Source organism: Oncorhynchus gorbuscha, linkage group LG18 (assembly GCF_021184085.1).
Source record: "Oncorhynchus gorbuscha isolate QuinsamMale2020 ecotype Even-year linkage group LG18, OgorEven_v1.0, whole genome shotgun sequence".
In the NCBI taxonomy this organism is placed as follows: Eukaryota; Metazoa; Chordata; class Actinopteri; order Salmoniformes; family Salmonidae; genus Oncorhynchus; species Oncorhynchus gorbuscha.
In genome coordinates this window covers 38525126-38543794 of record NC_060190.1, presented here as the reverse complement: position 1 = coordinate 38543794, position 18669 = coordinate 38525126, and the positions used below count along the sequence as shown (strand labels likewise).

Below are 18669 nucleotides of genomic sequence, written 5' to 3'. Positions count from 1 at the left end.
TGACTGTTTAAGCAACCTACCATGGTAGGCCAAGCATCAATTTTCAAAAAGGCCTAATGTTCATGGGGATAAAAATGTACAGTTTAATATCCATGGAATGGACAAAAATGAAGAAGACATGTCTTGCCATGATGGAGCGTTTTGAGTGTTTTGGTGTGACTGAATGATTGACTGACTGACTGAATGTCTTACCTCCATCAGAAGCCCCTGCAGGCTCAGTCTTCATGGTGAAGATTCTCCGTAACTTACAGCTGGCAGAGACAGTGATTCCATCCAGGGATAAGAACCCTGCACCTTTAAACAGCTCACTGGTGAATGACACAAGGTCGATGCACATGTTGCACCACTAGAGATGAGAAAAGAGGGAAGAGAAGGAAATGGTTTTGTTCAGACTATCTAAAGCAATTTAAACAGTTGACAGCTCTCCTCCTTGTCCCTGTTTTCTTTTTTCTTTTTTAAAGTTTGTTGAAGCAATATCCCAGCTAACATCAAATGCTCCCATAACTTTAGAGAACATTTCTTTACAGGTCCAATGCAGACGTTTTCATCTCAATATCAAATAATTTCTGGGTAACAATTAAGTACCTTACTGTGATTGTTATACTAAACTATATGGAATAAAAAGGTCATACCAAAGATAATTATTCTATTTGATTTTGAATTTTTAAGACCCCTTGAAGTATCAAAAATGAATTTGAAAAAAATATTTATTTGGCCTTACTGCTATTAGCCCATACAAACGCATTGAATAAGAAAGAGACAGATACAATAAGAAACAACACATAGACCCCCCCTAAAAATCTAAAATAAGTTTGTTCTGAAGTGTCTATCCTTAGAGATGTAAGGAAAGATTCTGAGAAACGACAGTCCATCATGACTTTAAGACAGGACGGTCATTCAATCCGGAAATATTCAAGAACTTTTAATGTTTTTTTTTCAAGTGCAGTCGCAAAAACCAAGCGCTATGATGTTACCTCTGCTGCAGAGGATACGTTCATTCGAGTTTCCAGCCTCAGAAATTGTAGCCCAAATAAATGGTTCACAGAGTTCAAGTAACAGACACATCTAAACATCAAGAGGAGACTGTGTGAATCAGTCCTTCGTGGTTGAATTGCTGCAAAGAAACCATTACTAAAGGACACCAAATCTATCCTTTGGTCTGATGAGTCAAAATTTGAGATTTTTGTTTCCAACTGCTATATCTTTGTGAGATGCAGAGTAGGTGAACGGATGATTTCTGCATGTGTGGTTCCCACCGTGAGGCATGGAGGAGGAGGTGTGATGGTGTGGGGTGCTTTGCTGGTGACACTGTCAGTGATTTATTTAGAATTCAAAGCACACTTAACCATCATGGCTACCACAGCATTCTGCAGTGATACGCCATTACATCTGGTCTGCACTTAGTGGGACTATCATTTGTTTTACAACAGGACAATGACCCAACACACCTCCAGGCTGTGTAAGGGCTATTTGACCAAGAAGGAGAGTGATGGAGTGCTGCATCAGATGACCTGGCCTCCACAATCACCTGACATCAACCCAATTGAGATGGTTTAGGATGAGTTGGACTGCAGAGTGAATGAAAAGCAGCCAACAAGTGCTCAGCATATGAAGTGGTCAGCATACAGTATGTGGGAACTCCTTCAAGACTGTTGAAAAAGCATTCAAGGTGACGCTGATTGAGAGAATGCCAAGAGTGTCATGGAGGCAAAGGGTGGCTACTTTGAAGAATATAAAATATATTTAGATTGTTTAACACTTTTTTGGTTACTACGTGATTCTATATGTGTTATTTCATAGTTTTGATGTTTTCACTATTGTTCTAGAATGTAGAAAATAGTAAAAATAAAGAAAAACCCTTGAATGTGTCCAAACCTTTGACTGGTACAATATATACCTGGTAAAATATATACTCCCATTAATTTTTTCAACTGGGGGACCTTCAGAATTTTTTTTTGGGGGGAAGAACGTTTCTTTGGGACCATCAGGCGACATCCTGAAAAACGTATTTGGGGAAGTCACCCGGAACAACCCGGGAACTAAACTAAAACCTCCAGGGGACCATAACAGAATGTCCTATGTTTTAAATGTCTTTGAACACAGGAATGCTCTTGCAATGTTATCTTATATTTGGAGAACATGGCACCATGTTCTGTGTATGTTTGGTGTGAAGTTGATGATTCTCAGAACCCTCAGAAAACAGGACACGCAAATGTTCTTGCAACGTCCCATGAAACATGTCTTGAACGCTAATATTGAATATTCTGAGAACACGGTAACCACGTTCTCGGTAAGTTATGTTTGATATTCAGGAATTGTCCTAACACCAAAACGTGCTAAATAGGGTCTCATAAGGCTTTTTGCTGACATCGATAGAATGTTCCTAGAACTAATGGAAATCTGGACAGTCAAACATCAGGAGAACATTACAGATAACATTACTAAAATGTTCTCTCTCCCTAGAATTGTAAGCTGGGATAGTATCTTTCGAACTGGTAGAAATTTGCAGAACTTTCTTAAGTCACAAGCAACCTCGATATATTGTACTTATGTTAGTGGTGGAGGCGACGGCAATACTCACAACGTTGCGTTTCAGACCGAAAGGTATCCTTGCATGCAAGGGTGTAGCAGAGAACTCTTTATGAACCGTGGATAGGTACAGCCTCCTTTTCATATGACCTAAATCAGTTATCCTGAAAAACAAGTGAAGGAATTCATGAGTTAATAGTGAACAGCAATTATATATTACAATAAACTTTCAAGTCTTAGAAAAAAATCTAGAATCTAAAAGGGTTCTTTGGGCTATCCCCATAGGAGAACCCTTTGTAGAACCCTTTTTGGTCCCGAGAAGAACACTTTGGGGCTCCATGTAGAACCCTCTGCTGAGAGCCACTGAAAAGCATCCCCACAGCATGATGCTGCCACCACCATGCTTCACCGTAGGGAAGGTGGCAGGTTTCCTCCAGATGTGACGCTTGGCATTCAGGCCAAAGAGTTCAATCTTGGTTTCATCAGACCAGAGAATCTAGTTTCTCATGGTGTGAGAGTCCTTTAGGTGCCTTTTGGCAATCTCCAAGCGGGCTGTCATGTGCCTTTTACTTCAGGCTTCAGTCTGGCCACTCTACTATAAAGGCCTGATTGGTGGAGTGCTGCATAGAGGTTTGTCCTTCTGAAAGCTTCTACCATCTCCACAGAGGACCTATGGAGCTCTGTCAGAGTGATCATCGGGTTCTTGGTCACTTCCCTGACCAAGGCCTTTCTCCCCCTATTACTCAGTTTGGCCGGGCGGCCAGCTCTAGGAACAATCTTGGTGGTTCCTAACTTCTCCCATTTAAGAATGATGGAGGTGACTGTGTTCTTGGGGACCTTCAATGCTGCAACAACAAAAAAGTGGTATCCTTTTTTGGTACCCTCGACACAATCCTGTATCGGAGTTCTATAGAACAATTCCTTCAACCTGAATGGCTTGGTTTTTGCTCTGATATGCACTGCCAACTGTGGGACCTTATACAGTACACAAGTGTGTGCCTTTCCAAATCATGTCCAATCAATTAATTTTACCACAGGTGTACTCCAATCTAAACATCTCAAGGATGATCAATGGAAACAGGATGCACCTGAGCTCAATTTCAAGTCTCATAGCAAAGGGTCTGAATACTTGTGTAAATAAGGTATCTGTTTTTATTTCTAATACATTTGCACAAAAAAAAAGAATTCAACCCGTTTTCACTGTGTTAGGGTTGTTATTATTGTGTGTAGATTATTGAGGTAAAAAACTAATTTAATTGATTTTTAGAATAAGGCTGTAACGTAACAAAATGTGGAAAATGTCAACGGGGCTGAATACTTTCTGAATGCACTGTAACCCTAATTGCTCCTGTAAGTCGCTCTGGATAAAGATCATCTGCTATATGACTAAAATGTGAAATGAAACGTTATGGTTTTAATAAGAAGAATTTTCCTCCTCTGTCTCTGCTGCTAAAGCCACTTTCTACCACGCTAAATTCCAAGCATCTGCCTCTAACCCTAGGAAGCTCTTTGCCACCTTCTCCTCCCTCCTGAATCCTCCGCCCCCTCCCCCCCTCCTCCCTCTCTGCAGATGACTTCGTCAACCATTTTGAAAAGAAGGTCGACGACATCCGATCCTCGTTTGCTAAGTCAAACGACACCGCTGGTTCTGCTCACACTGCCCTACCCTGTGCTCTGACCTCTTTCTCCCCTCTCTCTCCAGATGAAATCTCGCGTCTTGTGACGGCCGGCCGCCCAACAACCTGCCCGCTTGACCCTATCCCCTCCTCTCTTCTCCAGACCATTTCCGGAGACCTTCTCCCTTACCTCACCTCGCTCATCAACTCATCCCTGACCGCTGGCTACGTCCCTTCCGTCTTCAAGAGAGCGAGAGTTGCACCCCTTCTGAAAAAACCTACACTCGATCCCTCCGATGTCAACAATTACAGACCAGTATCCCTTCTTTCTTTTCTCTCCAAAACTCTTGAACGTGCCGTCCTTGGCCAGCTCTCCCGCTATCTCTCTCTGAATGACCTTCTTGATCCAAATCAGTCAGGTTTCAAGACTAGTCATTCAACTGAGACTGCTCTCCTCTGTATCACGGAGGCGCTCCGCACTGCTAAAGCTAACTCTCTCTCCTCTGCTCTCATCCTTCTAGATCTATCGGCTGCCTTCGATACTGTGAACCATCAGATCCTCCTCTCCACCCTCTCCGAGTTGGGCATCTCCGGCGCGGCCCACGCTTGGATTGCGTCCTACCTGACAGGTCGCTCCTACCAGGTGGCGTGGCGAGAATCTGTCTCCTCACCACGCGCTCTCACCACTGGTGTCCCCCAGGGCTCTGTTCTTGGCCCTCTCCTATTCTCGCTATACACCAAGTCACTTGGCTCTGTCATAACCTCACATGGTCTCTCTTATCATTGCTATGCAGACGACACACAATTAATTTTCTCCTTTCCCCCTTCTGATGACCAGGTGGCGAATCGCATCTCTGCATGTCTGGCAGACATATCAGTGTGGATGACGGATCACCACCTCAAGCTGAACCTCGGCAAGACGGAGCTGCTCTTCCTCCCGGGAAGGACTGCCCGTTCCATGATCTCGCCATCACGGTTGACAACTCCATTGTGTCCTCCTCCCAGAGCGCCAAGAACCTTGGCGTGATCCTGGACAACACCCTGTCGTTCTCAACCAACATCAAGGCGGTGGCCCGTTCCTGTAGGTTCATGCTCTACAACATCCGCAGAGTACGACCCTGCCTCACACAGGAAGCGGCGCAGGTCCTAATCCAGGCACTTGTCATCTCCCGTCTGGATTACTGCAACTCGCTGTTGGCTGGGCTCCCTGCCTGTGCCATTAAACCCCTTCAACTCATCCAGAACGCCGCAGCCCGTCTGGTGTTCAACCTTCCCAAGTTCTCTCACGTCACCCCGCTCCTCCGTTCTCTCCACTGGCTTCCAGTTGAAGCTCGCATCCGCTACAAGACCATGGTGCTTGCCTACGGAGCTGTGAGGGGAACGGCACCTCAGTACCTCCAGGCTCTGATCAGGCCCTACACCCAAACAAGGGCACTGCGTTCATCCACCTCTGGCCTGCTCGCCTCCCTACCACTGAGGAAGTACAGCTCCCGCTCAGCCCAGTCAAAACTGTTCGCTGCCCTGGCCCCCCAATGGTGGAACAAACTCCCTCACGACGCCAGGACAGCGGAGTCAATCACCACCTTCCGGAGACACCTGAAACCCCACCTCTTTAAGGAATACCTAGGATAGGATAAGTAATCCCTCTCACCCCACCCCCCCTAAGTTTTAGATGCACTATTGTTAAGTGACTGTCCCACTGGATGTCATAAGGTGAATGCACCAATTTGTAAGTCGCTCTGGATAAGAGCGTCTGCTAAATGACTTAAATGTAATGTAAATGTAAGAATAAGATTGATATTTTCAAGGAACAAACCTGCAGTTGCTACATCCATTTCTGGACATATAAATTGATGATATATACTCATTGATTCTTGAAGAATAGAATTAGTAAATGCCTCATGAGCTTAGTTCAACTGTCGTACCCCATCAAAACCTAAAATATAAACTTGTTTTTCTCCTATATTTGTAAACATTGTAAATGTACACAAAACTATAGTCTCAATATATGCTTACAGCTATACATTTTTTGAAATTGGATGGTCCTTGCATCAAAAGCTCTTTAACAAATAACATTTCTCCAGTCCCGTCCCTCAGCTGTTAACCAAAGCCATTGTTGTTTCAAATGCGGATTCCCTCTTTAACAGTGAGGGAGAGCTGGCCTATTTTTCCACTAACACAGCTTTCAGGCTCATAATCTATTGCCTTGTGTCAGCGTGATAAGATGCATCCCCTCCATTGTTAGAGGTGGAGGGTAGAAGAGAAGAGGGAATTAATCAATTTACATGCTAATTCACTTTCACCACCTCCACTGAATTATAGCACCTATCTACCGATCCCCACCCCTAAAACAGAATTCAATTTGTGTGAGGAATGAAGATGTGTTGAGGGGTGAAAATGTAAAGTTACAGCTAGCTTAAAGCCCCTGAGGGTGTGTTATTAAGACATCAAACAAAGTGTCATTATAATAACATTTTGTATATTGGCCTATCTTTTACAGCATTCATTGTATGTTGCATGCATTCTCTGCAAAGACACACACATATACATAGGATTTCATTAAAAAATCATTTAGGTGTAAAAAAAATAATAGCCAAGGGGAGATCACACACACAAACACACTGTTGACCCACCATTTCTGGTAAATTGACTTGGCTGGTGGTGGTCAAAGTAACAAATGTGATACCAAAGCCTTCTAGATACACGCAAGAGTAAGTTACATCTTAGATGAAAGGGATAGTACAAAAGAAATAGCATGGCAATTATGTCTACAGTTTAGTAGCATAATAGCACTGGTGGCTAAAAGCCAAATGGCTCAAAGGCAGAGCACAAATCATTTCTCTCAGTCTCAAGGTTATATGGTTCTTCTGAATTAAGTATACATGCATCATTGATACGAAACTGACACAACCTTCAGTTGAACAATGTGAACAAGAAACATTTGCTACTTTGGGTACAGAGAGCTTTCGGCAACTTGAGCCAACTCAAGTTCGGATTTGTCATAAATTGAGGACTGTGTGATCTGAGGCATAGAGATTGATGAAAAACTGTTGTATACTTAAACAATTTTAAGTTATGTGTGTGCAAGTAAGCATGTTACTCATTATTAGGGTTGCAGATGTTACCAGTAAACTACTAGAATTTTTGTAGCTTTCAAGTTTTGGGGGGAATTTTACAAGATGATATCTAATGGCATTTTTTTTTGGTACTTCAGATTATCACAGGTATCTGTGCTTATTTCTGTCCCTCTGTGTGGCCTTATCACATGTAAAATATATAAAATAATTAAATAATATGTTTTTAAAATAAAACATTTAATGACAAAGCTGGGGAGGTACTACTAAGCTATAAGGGCACAAGGCGAGACCCAAATGCAGACACAAAAGGCAGATGGTTGAGCTCCGATATATATTATAGCAAAAGGGGTAGGCAAAAGGGTAGGTCAGGTACAGGCGAGAGTTCATAAACCAGGTCAGAGTCCAAACGGTACAAGATGACAGGCAGGCTCAAGGTCAGGGTGGTCAGGCAGGTGGGCTCAGAGTCAGGACAGTCAAGGGTCAAGACCAGGAGGGCGAGAAAAGAGAGACTGGGAAAAGCAGGAGCCGAGACACAAAACCGGTGGTTGACTTGACAAACAAGACGAACTGGCACAGAAAGACAGGAAACACAGGGATAAATACAACGGGGATAATAAGCGACACCTGGAGGGGGTGGAGACAAGCACAAGGACAGGTGAAACAGATCAGGGCGTGACATACGCTATATGCATTTATTTTTAAAGACGGTCATACCTAGGATAATGTTTCTATTTGATTTAGAATTTTAAGACCCCTTGAAGTATCAAAAATGAGTCAAAAAAAAATTTGGATCAGGAAACATTTGTTAATTTATTTTGTCACTAAACAGTCTCCATATATACTGTCTAACCACATTTTTTTCAACTGGTACATTGACAACTGGTACATTGGGGATATTCAAACGAGACTTGTGAGGCCTGTGGACGTCCTAGAGCACCATCGTGTTCTTGAGACTCTCATCTCTCCATGGAGGGGTCATAATAAAAGTTTTTCTAGGCCAAAACGTTCAGACGATTTTGTGAGAAGACCGATTTTCGGAAGTGTTACATAGGCGGATGCGATGGATTGAGACGCATCCAACTGATATCTCTAGCTTAAACTGACATATTTTTACGGGGATTTTTGTTTTATGCTAATTAGATTTAGGAAGGGGGCACGAACATCAACCTTATTAATAAGGCTATTTTCTGTTGAACTCTATGGTCTATCCACCAAAAAATCATGGACAATATGGACAAAAATATTGCAATTTAAACATAGGATTGCCGGAAATACCGAAGAAATTACTGAAGATTGCGGTAACTTTGGTAAATTACTGGTAGTTTTGCAACCCTACTCGTGAAATGATTCTAAGCAACAACACGTAAGAATATGGTACATGGCTTGGGTTCTCCTCCGTCCTCAATACACACACACGCACGCACGCACGCACGCACGCACGCACGCACACACACACACACACACACACACACACACACACACACACACACACACACACACACACACACACACACACACACACACACACAATGTTAACAACTGATCAGGCAATCTGGCCTACGAAAGCATTACAGCATTAAGACCTTATTCTACTTACAGCTAAGATGGTGTGTTTAACCTCTATTCACACAGGCTGTCCTGATGCTAAACAGCCTCTCTCAGAGTCCCAAATTGCATCCTATTCCCTTCAAAGTGCACTACTTTTGACTAGGGCCCATAGGACTCTGGTCAAAAGTAGTGAACTATATAGGGAACAGGGTGCCATTTGGGACATCCACTGTCTCCCAGCATGTCTTTCCTCTGTAATGGACTTTGGAACAGTGTTCACCTGTTACCTCTACTACGCCTAGCAGATATGATTAAACATCTCATCTCCTTACCTCACCCAATGTCAGGGTACTACACTGGTGAGCACCAATTACTATTACTGTGATCAGTTCTGAATGCAATCATAACGTACTATGCTATTATTCATCTGCACTATATATACAAAAGTATGTGGACAACCCTTCAAATTAGCGGAGTTGGCTATTTCAGCCACACCCATTGCTGACAGGTGTATAAATTTGACCACACAGCCATGCAATCTCCATTGACAAACATTGGCAGTAGAATGGCCTTACTGAAGAGCTCGGTGACTTTCAACGTGGCACCATCATAGGATGCCAACAAGTCAGTTTGTTCAATTTCTGCCCTACTAGAGCTACCCCGGTCAACTGTAAGTGCTGTTATTGTGAAGTGGAAACGCCTAGAAGCAACAACGGCTCAGCCGCAAAGTGATAGGCCACACAAACTCACAGAATGGGCCCGTTAAGTGCTGAAGAGCGTAAAAATCGTCTGACCTCGGTTGCAACACTCACTACCAAGTTCCAAACTGCCTCTGGAAACAACGTCAGCACAATAACTGTTCGTCGGGAGCTTCATGAAGTGGGTTTCCATGGCCAAGCACCCGCACACAAGCCTAAGATCACCATGTGCAATGCTAAGCGTCAGCTGGAGTGGTGTAAAGCTCGTTGCCATTGAACTCTGGAGCAGTGGAAACGTCTTCTCTGGAATGATGAATCACACTTCACCATCTGACAGTCCCGACGGATGAATCTCGGTTTAGCTGATGCCAGGAGAACGCTACCTGCCCCAATGCATAGTGCCAACTGTACTTTTGGTGGACAATGCCCCATGAACAAAGCGAGGTCCATACATAAATGGTTTGTCGAGATTGGTGTGGAAGAACTTGACTGGCCTGCACAGAGTACTGACCTCAACCCCATCGAACACCTTTGGGATGAATTGAAACGTCGACTGCAAGCTAGGCCTAATCGCCCATCATCAGTACCCGACCTCACTAATGCTCGTGGCTGAATGGAAGCAAGTCCCCACAGCAATGTTCTAACATCTGGTGGAAAGCCTTCCCAGAAGAATGGAGGCTGTTATAGCAGCAAAGCGGTGACCAACTCCATATTAATGCCCATGATTTTGGAATGAGATGTTCACATATATTTGGTCATGTAGTGTATCTTCATCATCTGCAGGGAGGGAGGGGGGGGGTAGGGAGGGAGGGAGTTTGAGAGAGAGAAAGTAGGAGAGGAGGAATTTATGAAATAGAGGGAAAGAAGCAAACTGAAAGCCTAAAGTAGTTCTTCTGGCCCATTTTCCACACAGCCCCCTCCTCCATCTGAACGATAGCTTCATTAACACTAGCGTGTAACCATGACCAATGTCTCTAATGGATTGCATTTTCTCCAGCCTGGAGTTTTACATAATTACACGGTACCGGTGACCAGGACACAATCGAAACGCTGCGTTTTTCCATTATTGCATCTTTATTAATTAGTGCTTCAGAATAACAAACACTACACAGAAAGATGATGCATGAAATTAATCGACAACACATCAATGTTTTCACTGCAGCGGGACCAACAAGTCTGCTCTGTCCAATGATATAGGGCCTATTATCGGCCCATAATAGGGCCTATATATACCGGTAATACATTAATAAGGCCTATATTTACTCAATTTAGAACAATTCACAAAAGTGTTTGAAGAACACATTTGGCAGACCGAAATTCCCAAACTGATTAGGTTTCCATTTCAACCAAATGAACTACAAGTTACCAGCAAAGAAAGTGTGCAGCCAAGACTGTTGCTTCACTTACTTCACCCTCTTCATTTTTGTGACTACAAATCAAGCCAGGGCTTTGAATATGATCAACTGCCAGCGCCTGTTTTCTAATCTGGAAATTAGTTTTGCAGCACAATGGATTATCTTCTTGCTAAAAGCCAATTTTACAAATGTGTTATGGTCTCTCTCAAATAGAAAAAGGTTGCTGAATTAAAAAGAACATTTGAATTGAACTCACTCTAGATAATGTAACACCTGATTACCTTTGTTTATAATAACTTTTTAATATCCACCTCATCGGAAGTGTTGATTTTAGCAATTCTGATTATGGAAATTCTTCTGAGGATGACAGGCTTACACATAGAGTTTAGAGTGTATGCCATCTCTCCTTTACTGTGTACTAAGCACACTGATTTAAGTTTGTGTGTGTGTGAGAATGTGTGAATGAATTAATTAAAGTGTGTGTGCATGTGCGTGCATTTATATGTGTGTGCATATGGTTGCTGCTCTGTGAGCAATGTGTAATCCTTTTGTGTAAAGCTAACCCGACCTTCAACATGATGATCTGCTACTATAATTACATATACTACTGCCTGCAGAACAGAGTTTCCTAATGGGTCAAACTATAAAGGTCCTGTGCCTGCCCAGCGTGACACAGTATAATGTGTCACAGAGATACATCTTGTCAGTTCCTTCATTAAAATGGTCAGGTCTTATCAAACACATTGCTTCAGTTCAGACACATCACCACGGTGGGCTTTTATTCTTAACTTAATGAAGTTTCCGTAGACAAAAGATTACAGAATTATCCAATACTAACTCACTGTCATTATAATGAGAGAGAGAGAGAGAGAGAGAGAGAGAGAGAGAGAGAGAGAGAGAGAGAGAGAGAGAGAGAGACAGAGAGAGACAGAGACAGACAGACAGACAGACAGACAGACAGACAGACAGACAGACAGACAGACAGACAGACAGACAGACAGACAGACAGACAGACAGACAGACAGACAGACAGACAGACAGACAGACAGACAGACAGACAGACAGACAGACAGACAGACAGACAGAGAGACAGAGAGACAGAGAGACAGAGAGACAGAGAGACAGAGAGACAGAGAGCGAGAGTCTGTGTGCATGCATGCGTATGTCTACATTAAAAGGTAATGGATGTCTTTTGGAACCAATAAAACTGTCACTCTGTTTTCCTGAGGAATTAGTGGCTGGATATAGATGATCAACTCATGTTGGGAGGAGGGAGAATAAATTTGACCAGGGGCAGTTAGATTATGGTTGACAGACAGCTTCCGTGTTAAAGATGTGTGATTACAGTGTTTTTTCTGGTATGAAGCAAGGCCATGAAGTAAGTGAAAATAAGAGGATACTGGTCTGGTAGGCTACTTACACAAGCTCTGTAGAGAAGTCTTTACATTGGGAAACATTCACCTGGAGGACCAAGAATCTCTGTACCAGTCCAACTGGAATGACAATCAAACAAACATACATTACTCAACCTACAGTAAATTAGTAATAGACTCCGTGCCCTGTTTTTTCAATAGGCCTAGTTGGGTACAATATTCTTAGGTCTCATTCAAACAGTATATGGTTGAGACTTACGAGACATTTTTCCATCCTTTGGCATCTGCATTTTAATAGCTTGGCTGCTCCCCTCCAGACTGTACACAAAGCTCTTGACCTCTTTGTCAAACTCCTAGAGCAGAGCAATGCAAAAATGCTAGATTATGATGATCAGGTTATTCATATCAGCAGCGGCAGATTGGCCATCTGGCAATTCTGGCAAATGCCACATGGGCTGGACCAATTTTTGCACATGCCATTGCGCAGACATAGGCCTATATTGTGCATTTGGAAAGTATTCAGACCCCTTGATGTTTTCCACATTTTGTTACGTTACAGCCTTATTCTAAAAAGGATTAAATACACACAATAGCCCATAATGACAAAGCGAAAACATAAAAAACAGATACCTTATTAAGAATTCAGACCCTTTGCTATGGGCCTCGAAAATTGAGCTCAGGTACATCCTGTTTCCATTGATCATCCTTGAGATGTTTCTAAAACTTGATTGGAGTCCACCTGTGGTAGATTCCATTGATTGGACATGATTTGGAAAGGCACACACCTTCCTATAGTTGACAGTGCATGTCAGAGCAAAAACCAAGGCATGAGGTCGAAGGAATTGTCCCTAGAGCTCCGATACAGGATTGTGTCGAGGCACAGATCTGGGGAAGGGTAATAAAAATTGTCTGCAGCATTGAAGGTCCCCAAGAACACAGTGGCCTCCATCATTCTTAAATGGGAGAAGTTTGAGTCCACCAAGAGTCTTTCTAGAGCTCGCCGCCTGGCCAATCGGGGGAGATCGTCCTTGGTCAGGGAGGTGACAAAAAACCCAATGGTCACTCTGACAGAGCTCCAGAGTTCCTCTGTGGAGATGGGACAACCTTCCAGAATGATTACCAAATGTAACCAGATGGAAGCCACTCCTCAGTAAAAGGCACATGACAGCCAGCTTGGAAATTGCCAAAAGACACCTAAAGACTCTCAGACCATGAGAAACAAGATTCTCTGGGTTGATGAAACCAAGAACAAACTCTTTGGCCTGATTGCCAAGCGTCACGTCTGGAGGGAACCTGGCACCATCCCTACCGTGAAGCATGGTGGAGGCAGCATCATGCTGTGGGGATGTTTTTCAGTGGCAGGGACTGGGAGACTAGTCAGGATTGAGGGAAAGATGAACAGATCAAAGTACAGAGAGATACTTGATGAAAACCTGCTCCAGAGCGCTCAGGACCACAGACTGGGGAAAAGATTCACCTTCCAACAGGAGAACGACACTAAACACACAGCCAATACATTGCAGGAGTGTCTTCGGGACAAGTCTCTGAATGTCCTTGTGTGGCCCAGCCATAGCCCGGACTTGATCCCGATCTAACCTCTCTGGAGAGACCTGAAAATATCTGTGCAGCGATGCTCCCCATCCAACCTGACAAAGCTTGAGAGGATCTGCAGAGAAGAATGTGAGAAACTCCCCAAATACAGGTGTGCCAAGCGTGTAGCGTCATACCCAAGAAGACTCGAGGCTGTAATCACTGCCAAAGGTGCTTCAACAAAGTACTGAGTAAAGTGTCTGAATTCTTATGTAAATGTGATATATCAGCTTTTTATTTTTACTAACTTTGCTAAAATATATAAAAACATATTTTTGCTTTATCATTATGGGCTATTGTGTGTAGATTGATGAGGGAAAAAAACAATTTAATCCATTTTAGAATAAGGTTGTAATGTAACAAAATGTGTAAAAAGTAAAGGGGTCTGAATACTTTCCGAATGCACTGTATGTCCTATGGGTAATTGCAAATGAATACGCCTATGACATTAGTTAGTGCACATAAAGATGTATGTAATTAATCTATAACGAACAAAAAATAATAATTCTGGAGTCCTATTTTGACAGTAGAATAAAAACTATAGTTTCATTGTCAACCCTAAATTCATGACAATGATTGGAATTAGTTAGCACATAAAAACATCTTGAATGATGCATTCCTGCTTGGAGTGTTAGGTGAAACAACTTATTTCATGAATAGGCCTACCTCAGTCGTCTATTTATTATACTTCTTAATATTAGTAAAACACTATGAATGATTTCATAAGATGATTTCTCATGATTTGGGTGTGATCAGGATTTGGGTCTGACCAAATCATGGGCTGGTGCCACCAACCTTAAAAGTGTAAAATGTTAGTCTGGTGCCCTGTAATAGTAATTAACACTTGGTGTTGTTTCAGGGGAACACATTTGACAGGTACTAATTCGCAATACAGCCTAAATCGGATTGGCTTTGATAACGTATAACCTAAGGCGTAGACAGGCAGGGAGACAGACAGAGACCCGGAAGAAGCATAGCGGGGGGGGGGGGGGGGGGGGTATTTTTCGACCTACAATTGAATGGGAAAAATCATTCAATATGTCTGGCTCAATATTCAACTCACTTTATTTATAGCTGATTTTCCTCCACAAAGTTTCCATTTTGCAACAGGATCTTTCCCTTGTGCACTGAAGATCTCTACAGCAGCTCCACCCTTTGAAGGAAATGCCATTCGTTTTCATGACACAGACAGTGAGTGTTTGAGAGGTAACGGTCAGGCTATGTTGTACATTGAAGATTTGTTAAACTAAGATTTACCTGATATTCGTTCTTAAACATGTTTCAGGTAGGATGTCTTCTTTCCTTTGTCAACCACTAATGTTGGCTAGCTAGATAACATTCTGGACTGGCATGTGACCACTTCCAATAGCTGGCTACAGTAACGTTAGCTGGCTAACGTCATTTTATTTAACCTCGGCATGCATGTGTCTTGCTATCAGTCCAGTGTTGGCTTTGCAATCAAATATTGTCGGCACGCTGGCCACAGGAGTGTTCCAAAACAGAGCAAATTCTCGAAATAATTCTTCATCCGTGAGTTTCAATGTTTGCTAGCTAACTGGCAAATGCCAAAGTCTGCTAGCTAAAATCCACAGTCAAGTTCCCTAGTCATTTGAGTCGGGGTGTCTCCATGGTGACAAGACGCTACACTGTAGCACGAGGCTGCACAACTGTATCGAGATCAGATCTAGCCAGTCTTTCCCAGGCTGCATATGAGATAGTAAAATGTGTAGAATTGCAGGCAATTAACTTTTAAACAGCAAAAGACAGCTTCGAGACGGTCAAAAATGCATTTTTACGTACATGTCTTTAGTATTTCACAGATAGAAGAATGAAGGTCCAGTCCAGGAATGTCTTAACAAAACGAAGCCAAAATATTTAGGCTGACATCCAGTGTCCAAAAAACAATGATTTGTGCTATATGCAAATATCAGCATTTTTCAGCCAAATTACTCTATGAGGGTGTGGTGCCTGGCCTTAATACTAAACATAAATATAAATTCAACGATTTTACAGCGTCACAGTTCATATAAGGAAATCAGTCATTTGAAATCAATTCATTAGGCCCTAATCTATGGATTTCACATGACTGGGCAGCGGCGCTGCCATCAGTGGGCCTGGGAGCCAGGCTCAGCCAACCCACTTGGGAGCCAGGCCCAGCCAATCAGAATACGTTTTTCCCCAGAAAAGGGCATTATTACAAACAGAAATACTCCTCAGTTTCATCAGCTGTCCTGGTGGCTGGTCTCAGATGATGAAGAAGCCAGATGTGGAGGTCCTGGGCTGGCGTGGTTACACGTGGCCTGCGGTTGTGAGGCCGGTTGGACGTACTGCCAAATTCTCTAAAATGGCATTGGAGGCGGCTTATGGTAGAGAAATTAACATTACATTTCTGCAGTCAGAATGCCAATTGCACACTCCCTCAAAGCTTGAGACATCTGTGGCATTGTGTTGTATGACAAAACTGAACATTTTAGAGTGGCCTTTTATTGTCTCCAGCATAAGGTGCACATATGTAATGATCATGCTGTTTAATCAGCTTATTGGATGGATTATCTTGGCAAAGGATAAATCCTAACCAACAGGTATGTAAACACATTTCTGAGATTTTTGTTGTTGAATATGCTTTTTGTGCATATGTAATGTTTCAGAGATATTTTATTTAATCTCATGAAACATGGGACCAACACTTTTACATCTTGCGTTTATATTTTTGTTCAGTGTGTGTGTGTGTGTGTGTGTGTGTGTGTGTGTGTGTGTGTGTGTGTGTGTGTGTGTGTGTGTGTGTGTGTGTGTGTGTGTGTGTGTGTGTGTGTGTGTGTGTGTGTGTGTGTGTGTGTGTATATATATCCTAGAATTAAATACTTAATGATTGGAGAACATTTTACGAACAGCACCAAATATTGAGATGAGTGAGAAGCAAGACTTCACAATCACACTGTGCATGTGCACAGATTTGCTTCACGCTCTTACAGTGTGGGAGCCACAGGACCAAAACAGATGAGAAGTTTAGCCTCGCGCTTCAAAGCTCTTAGGTGTTGCAGAAATTGACACACTGTGCTGTTTACTTAGCGAATCTACGTCATATTACTGAGTCGACCTTTAACATTTATCAATCAAAAGAACTGAAAGAAATGCTACAAATGTAAAGCAAACAAGACACATGTTTAGGCCTGAAAGAAATTGATAAATGACACTTTCAGGCATTAAGCTAGAGATAGGCAATACATTGACTCATGTCAAAATTAGATTAGAACAGTTTAGCATTTTCAAAATGAATAAGAAATATATCATTAATGAGTGAGACATACATGTAAGCTAATACAGTAACACCTGACATCAAGTTCATGTCGTAACTTTGATTTCTACAATAGCAACATTGTTGTTATGTAGGACTTTAGAAATGGCTTTTTAATTACTTAATAATTGAGTTATCACACAAGTTGAATAAAGTAGTGTAGAGTAGTTTAAAAAACACCCAACTCACTGTTATGCAATTAAAATGCAATTACCAAATTATTATTTAACATCGTGCTAATAAAATGTTGCTTAGTGTTATAACACAGGAACAATAATAGTTTAATCAAAGACAGGACAGTATTAAGATAAGCAGAAACTGTTTCTCCAATAGAAATCCCCGATCACACTTGTAAGCGATGTCATGGCGATGTTGGTTAGCTCAGCTCATGCACAGAAACACATCATCGGGTCTAACGGTCGTTTCCTGCCGAACTGCACATGTGCAGGCCTTTAAAATCGAAGGGTTGTTTTTCGATATAAGGTTGTTTTTGGTGAAAATGAAAACTTGTCACTTTCACCAGGTTGGAGTAATAACCGCTGCGCTCCCGAGTTGTGCAGCGGTCTAATGCACTGCATCTCAGTGCTAGAGGTGTCACTACAGTCCCTGGTTCGTATCCAGGCTGGATCACAACCGGTGGTGATTGGGAGTCTCATAGGGCGGAGCACAATTGGCCCAGTGTCGTCCGGGTTTGGACAGTGTAGGCTGTCATTGTAAATAAGAATTTGTTCTTAACTGACTTGCCTATTTAATTTAAATCAAAATTAATACAAATAACGTGTTCAACTATTTCAAGAGATTATCCAGTATTTTTTTATTTGTAGTAAATGTGCAAAAAATTCTAAAAACCTGTTTTCACTTTGCCATTATTGAGTATTATGTTTAGATCAATAAATACCTTTTTTTACATTTTAATTTTAGAATAAGGCTGTAACTTGTGGAAAGTAAAGGGGTCTGAATACTTTCTGAATGCACTGTATGTGCATATTACTGTGTGTGTGAGCAAATGATGGAGTGAGTGTCAGTGTACATAGGTCTGTAGGGCCCTGTGAGCGTGCATAGCAAAATGTATTCGCAAATAATGACAACATGACAATAACAGTAGCTTTAGATGATAGTTAAATATAGGTTAAATAAAAATGATGTAATGAGATGGAGGAGGGGATGGGATGAGTGGGTAGATTGTTGGGCAATCAGAAGTCACTAGATGCAGAATTTTCGTCTGGAGGGAGAGGAGAGAAAGAGTTAAAGGATGAGGAGAGAGGAAAGAGGTGGAATCAAGAGATGCTGCGGCTAGTTCTTCCTGTCACTTGTCCTCGACAGGCAGACAGTTTCAGTCATGGTTTCAATAACATGGGCCTGGTTGAGTTGGAAGCCCTCTCACCACGTCAAGGCCGAGAGCAGTATTTTGATTTTAATTAAGGCCTTTAACCCCCTACTCTATCTTTGTAGTGCTTGACCTGATGGGGCTTGGATAGGTGGAGCAATATGGTGATGACTCAACCCTGCTGTGTAATGGACTCTGGGAGACTTCTGCCATATTACGTACACAAATCTAGAACCTCCAGATATGCAAACACTAACTAGA

At 42.3% G+C, this 18669-nt stretch overlaps 1 protein-coding gene across 3 annotated transcripts in view; it reads right to left on the bottom strand.

Annotated features, from left to right (window-relative positions):
- cfap20dc (CFAP20 domain containing) overlaps positions 1-16058 on the bottom strand; it is a 58135-nt gene extending 42077 nt beyond the window's left edge. For 2 of the 3 annotated variants that reach the window (XM_046310764.1, XM_046310766.1), the window contains exons 1-6: positions 15044-16058; positions 14850-14939; positions 12456-12549; positions 12244-12316; positions 2582-2693; positions 193-346 (exon numbers count right to left, since the gene is read on the bottom strand). In XM_046310764.1, coding sequence (XP_046166720.1) covers positions 193-346; positions 2582-2693; positions 12244-12316; positions 12456-12549; positions 14850-14939; positions 15044-15064 — 544 coding nt within the window. In that variant the 5' untranslated portion in view covers positions 15065-16058. The remainder of the gene's footprint in view (positions 1-192; positions 347-2581; positions 2694-12243; positions 12317-12455; positions 12550-14849; positions 14940-15043) is intronic. The other variant, XM_046310765.1, reaches the window with a different exon arrangement.
- Between the last annotated feature and the right edge of the window lie 2611 nt (positions 16059-18669).